Genomic DNA, 6,000 nt, shown 5'->3' with positions numbered 1-6,000 from the left:
AGCATACCAAGACATGTTGGAGTGGGCCGGGAAATGCCTCACCGTCTATGATTGGTGGTGTGCAGTGACGGATTCCTGGTGGGATTGCTCAGGTGGGTTGGGACTAGGATCCAAACACACCTGAGCCCACTCCTAATTTACAAGCAGGGGGGTTGGTGTGTGTGCAGGCAGGTAGGTGGATTTCATTGCTGGGCACATTGCTCTTTTCTTCTGCATTAAAGGAAAAAGCCTGCCAGTTCCCAATGAATAACAGCAGAACTTTTGTTCTGATTTAAGTGCAATATTCAATATTTTGGCTGGTAAGTGCACATTTATGTACTCAGATCACTACACCAGTCCAGAACATGAGGGAGGTCTCTGGAATAGGGTTGCACACTGCACACAGCCTGCTGCTTTGTCCGGATTCCCCAATACAATGTTGCAGTGCCCTGATCCTTGTTCTATATTATAGATGAATGAGATCACCTACCTGCTACAAGCTGACATCACTCCCCGGCCCCCGATCCCATACACTCTCTGTGCAGCAGTCACAATATCTATCGCTCACAGTGGCTGTAGCGCAGTTCCGTATTCAGCACATGACATGTGTCACGTGCTGTACGGGAGCTGACTGTAGACAAAAAGTATCCCATCCCATGTACTCCTTCCCAGTTATCATGCATCTAGTATTATTGTATCTATACTGGGCTCCTCCGGGAACTCAGATCACTGTATACAGTATATGATCACTTACAACAGCCGCCTCTAATACCAAGTCCTATTACATGTGTCACAGAGCTTGTCATGTGATTAGTGGAGGAGAGGCGGGGCTGTAGCCATGGAGACGCTGTACACAAATCAGTGCTGTGCCATACAGGAAAGAAAGTGAGAGGAGAGCTGGAGTGTGAGTATATACAAGACACCCCACATCACACACACACACACACATCTATGGGGGCAAATGGAAGCAGGGGGGAGCTTAGGATCAAAGGTGTATATACTTTTTTTTTGGTTGTATGGAGGGATTAGAATCCCTGACAGATTTTACTGCTATCTGGGTCTCCCTACACAATCCAAAAATCGGACGGCAAATCGTCTGTTTTTTTTTGTTTTTTTTTTACATGCTAGTCGCATATCGAAAATGGAGTAAAGTTAGTAAACTTAATGGAGTAAAGTTAAAAAAATTATCGTACAACAGAATAAAAAGTTGGACGTGATGTAATGTGTTGTAGTATATTTGTATTGTATTTTCGGAGGACTGTACTGATTAAACGAAAATCGTGCGATCTGATATCATACGAGAAAAATTTTTGCGCATGTCCGTACGGATAATATTGGATGAACCGTTGTGATCGGCTCTTGGAAGCTCTGTACTAATGATCTGATTATCATACTATTGCTTCCAAAGCGGTATTTTCAGTCCGATTTTCAGATCGCGTGTACGGGCCATTAGGCTCCATTCACAGTAATTCAGGCACATTTCTGCATGTTGTGTTTAGGGCAACCCACTCATTTCAGAGGGCTGCCCTACCTGCGAGAAATGCGCAAAAAAAACCACCTAACTCTACACCAGAACGCGTGGTACTTTGTTACTGTGCATTTTGGACACACAAACACGCTCATAGTAGCAAGATGCATGGGGTGCCATTAGGGCTCTTTCACACTAGGACTCCGTTTAGCAGGAGGATGACAGCTGTGTCTCCATGCTGTGTGCGGAGACAAAGCTGTCAGGTCCCCATGCATCTCTATGGGGGGATCTGATGGGAACTGACCACCTGTCCCTTCTCATCCGATCCCATCCGATCTGATCCGCTGGACGGATGGAAAATAGGGCTTCCATCCGTCCAGATTTGACGGATCAAATCGGATATCAGCGGACATGTCTCCGCTGGCATCCAATGCCCCATAGAGATGCATGGGGTGACCATTCAGATCCGCCAAAAAAACTGACAGGCGGATCTGAACGGTCCGCCTGTGTGAAAGGGGCCTTAAGGAAAGAAAAAGGTTACATAGGTAGTAGGTAAGGTTGAATAAAGACACCAGTCCATCCAGTTCAACTTGTGGTGTAAGTGTATAATAAATCCCATATCCCTGTATGTTGCAATCATTAAGATGCCTATCTAAAAAAAAATTTTCTAAACTAGCAACACTATAAGGCTTGGTTCACACTGGGGCGACTTGTCAGACGACTAAGTCGCACTCCATCCAGTGCTAAGGAACCGTTCTAATCAGAGCGACTCAAGTCACTGCGACATAGAAAAAGGTTCCTGCACTACATGGGGGCGACTTCAGAGCGACTTGCATTGACTTCTATTAAAGAAGTCGTTTGAAAGCTATGCTAAAGTCTTGCTGTATTCAGAGGTTTTTTCAAAATTGTATTTTTTTGTTTATAGCACAAAAAATAAAAAAAACGCACACCAGCACAGTTTTCTCGGCGTCCTTGAAACTATCTAGTTTTTTTCCTTGTACAAAAAACTGCAATCATCACATTTAGGGTCCTTTCACACGGTCCGCCTCCGTCGCCGGACTCTGTGCTGTTCAGCGGGGGATCAATCCGCCGATCCCCGCTGAGCAGGCGGATGACAGCTCTGTCTCCGCTCTGTGTGCGGAGAGGGAGGTGTCAGAGCCCTGCTGTCCCCTATGGGGAGATTGGATGAGAACGGACCGCCTGTCCATTCTCATCCGATCCCATCCAATACGCTGGTCATGGAAAGGATCAGAATCGGATAGAAGAGGGTGTCAGCGGACATGTCTCCGCTGACATCCGCTGCCCCATAGGGATGCATAGAGGATCCGATCAGATCCGCCTAAAAAACTGACAGGCGGATCTGATTGGATCGTTCGTGTGAAAGGACCCATAGTGTAAACTTACCCTTTGACTTTGAGGCTTTGCTTCGCTGCCTGGCTGGTTGCAGCTCTCTGGCTTCAACATGTACATTGCAGGGCCAGCAGTCCTGCATTCTATTGGAGGTTAATGGGGGCCCACCCACATTCCAGAGCATCAGATAGTGAAGGACAGCGCCATCCACTGAGGGAAATGAGAAAAAGGGTAAGTATATATTCCCCTCCCCCAGGTAAATGAGTATTTAACCCATGCAGCACAGGGAGATCTTACTGCATAGATAAATGTGACAGCAAACTACAGTTTTAACCACTTAAGCCCCGGAAGATTTTACCCCCTTCCTGACCAGGGTTTTTTTTGCGATTTTTTACTGTGTGACTTTAACGGACAATTGCGCGGTCGTGCGATGCTGTACCTAAACTAATTTGACGTCCTTTTTTTCCCACAAACAGAGCTTTCTTTTGGTGGTATTTGATCACCTGTGCGATTTTTTGATAATGCGCTATAAACAAAAAAAGAGCGTCAATTTTGCAAAAATAACAATATTTTTCACATTTTTTTATATGAAATTCCCAAAAAAATGTAAAAATCAAAATTTTTTAACATTTTTGGCCAATTTGTTTTATGCGACATATGTTTGGTAAAAAAAATCGCAAAAATCGTATTTTGATTGGTTTGCGCAAAAGTTATCGCGTTTACTAACAAATGGAAAGATTTTTGTCATTTTTGGTGTTTTTTTTTTTTAACGAGTAATGGCGGCGATCTGCGATTTTTTTTGCGGGACTGCGACATTGCAGCGGACAGATCGGACCCTTGACTGACATTTTTGACACTTTTGGGGTTACCAGTGACATTACTGCAGTAATCAGTGCTATACATATGCACTGTTACTGTAAAAATTATACTGGCAGGGAAGGGGTTAACTGTATTGGAGAGGGAGGGGTTAAGTGTGTCCTAGGGGCATGCTTCTAACTGTGATGGGACATGGCTACTAGTGTAAAAACAGAGATCCACGGTCCTACATAGTAGAACAGTCTGATCTCCATTTTTACACAGGGGAGAATGACAGGCCGCTTGTTTACATTAGCCACCTGCCTTTCTCCCTTCCCGGCGAACGATCGCGAGTGACTGGCGGACATCGGGTCCGCCGGTCACACGCACTGACTTGTTAGTGAACAAGCCGGGACGGGCGTGCGCCTCAGTGCGCGAGCGCTCGCCAGCTATTGGCTCACAGGCCAGTGACATGCTACGTCACTTTGCCTGGCCGGGGCTGACCGCCGCAGTATATGTACTTGCGGTGGTCGGCAAGTGGTTAAAAAATGAGGTCACTGACCTGAATCACAAAACTGGCTGAACAGGATCATAATTGTGATTAGCCATTTGCTTATATATTTTTTCTAGCTACTAACATTATTGGTGCCTTTGTTTAAAATGACATATATATTAATTTCATTTTAGGATTCTACAATGGCTACCCAAAATAAAAGCCACCTCCTTCCTCTTGCTGATACGTTTGATGAGGATGAAGCTGAGAAGGACTTTCTTCTGTCCAAGCCCACTTGTTTCCTTATTGTTGGAAAACCAGTAAGTATTGTTTTAATGACTAATTATAATGCACGGGATAAATATTCTATGCTTATCTTTCTTTTTCAGAATTTCAGAAGTTACTTCTCTATAATGCATAAAATTGTGGTCCATCGCCTTAGTTCTGGAAACCGTGAATAAGACCCAGACACTTCTGCAAGACCTCATATGTTACTAATTCTAATTAGATAACAATAAAGGAAATAAGAAGGAAATCTTCTTTTTCAGAATTGTCTCTAAATGCCTTCTCTGTAGTCATTTAGATTTTGGTTATGGAAGCCTTGAACTTAACTTAGGGGGCCTGAAGGTCTGAAGGACCTCACATAATGCTAATTCTAATTTAATAACTTATATTCAATATATAATATCAATATAATAAGAAATATAGAGAAATATAGACTCTTTGTTAATGATTGACCTAAATACAGCAGAATTAACTGTATCTCAGCACCATGAACTGCAAACACTATTTAATTCATTTTTAATATTCAGAGCAAACTAAGCCATCCATCCATCCATATTTCCATGCTCTATTTTATCGAGAAATCACCTTGAAAAACATCCCCCTAGCCTTTCTAGCCACAGCCATCTTGTATAAGGGCAGATGATTCATGTAGCATTTACTTCCTGGAATCCATCTGCCTTATGCCCCATACACACGTGCAGATTATCTGCAGACTTTTGTCTGCAGACTTACCTGTTCTATGTAGTGCAAGGGCCTGCCGGATTGCATACAAATTGAAAATGTTTAGGTTTGACCTCCATATTATATGGTTTTGGTAAGTCTGCAGACAAAAGTCTGCAGATAATCTGCATGTGTGTATGGGGCATTAGCCCAGACAGGAGAGTGTGCTTTGCTAAGAAAACCCCTCCTCCCCTCCCCCAGATGAAAGAAAAAGAAAATGCCCATGGGGACTAATGCCGGGACAAGGTAATCTAGAGCCGAAGTCGAGCATGCCAAATCGCACCACCCCCCCTAAGATGTATGAGCATTATGTGTCAGCAAAAATCCCCCCCCCCCAAAAAAAAAAAACAGCAATCACTAACCTGCATGCTTACCCTCTAAGCATAAGTTCCCCCTCTACCCAGGACAAATTCACCCCCCCCCCCCGCTAAAATCCTCCCTCCCAGCAGAACTCCTGTCCCCCAGCTCAAATCCTCTCATTCTGCATATCATCCCAGCACACCCCCCCCCCAAAAAAAATTCCCCCTTCCTAGCAAATATCCTCTACCCCTCAAATCCCCCCCAGCACAAACACCTCTCCAATCCTTCATCCTAGCATAAACCCCCCCCCCCCCACACACACACCCTCGCACAAATTTCCCCTCCTAGAACAAATAATGCCCCCCCCCCCAAACATCCCTGCTAGCACAAATCCCCCTCCCCCCGAAAAAATAAAAATTCTCTCCTAGCACAAATCCCCCCCCCCCCCCGCCTCTGCCATATTACCTTTTCTAGCACAAACCCCCCTAAATCCCTCCTCCTAGCACAAATCCTCTTCCCCAGCTATCCTCCCAACACAAATCACCACTCCTAGCACACCTCCCCAAATTTCACTTCCTAGAACAATTCTTACCTTATGCTGCTCCCCAAA

General features: G+C 44.6%; 1 protein-coding gene across 1 annotated transcript in view; it reads left to right on the top strand.

Annotated features, from left to right (window-relative positions):
* The first annotated feature begins 831 nt into the window (after positions 1 to 831).
* AK9 (adenylate kinase 9) overlaps positions 832 to 6,000 on the top strand; it is a 135,128-nt gene continuing 129,959 nt past the window's right edge. Inside the window, exons 1-2 of the mRNA XM_082251583.1 lie at positions 832 to 883; positions 4,280 to 4,405. Of these exons, the coding sequence (XP_082107709.1) occupies positions 4,289 to 4,405 (117 nt within the window). The 5' untranslated portion in view covers positions 832 to 883; positions 4,280 to 4,288. The remainder of the gene's footprint in view (positions 884 to 4,279; positions 4,406 to 6,000) is intronic.

This window comes from Pelophylax lessonae (genome assembly GCF_965119305.1).
Source record: "Pelophylax lessonae genome assembly, chromosome: 3".
Taxonomy (NCBI): Eukaryota; Metazoa; Chordata; class Amphibia; order Anura; family Ranidae; genus Pelophylax; species Pelophylax lessonae.
The sequence above is the reverse complement of the archived record's forward strand: the minus strand, read 5'-3'. Positions and strand labels throughout refer to the sequence as shown.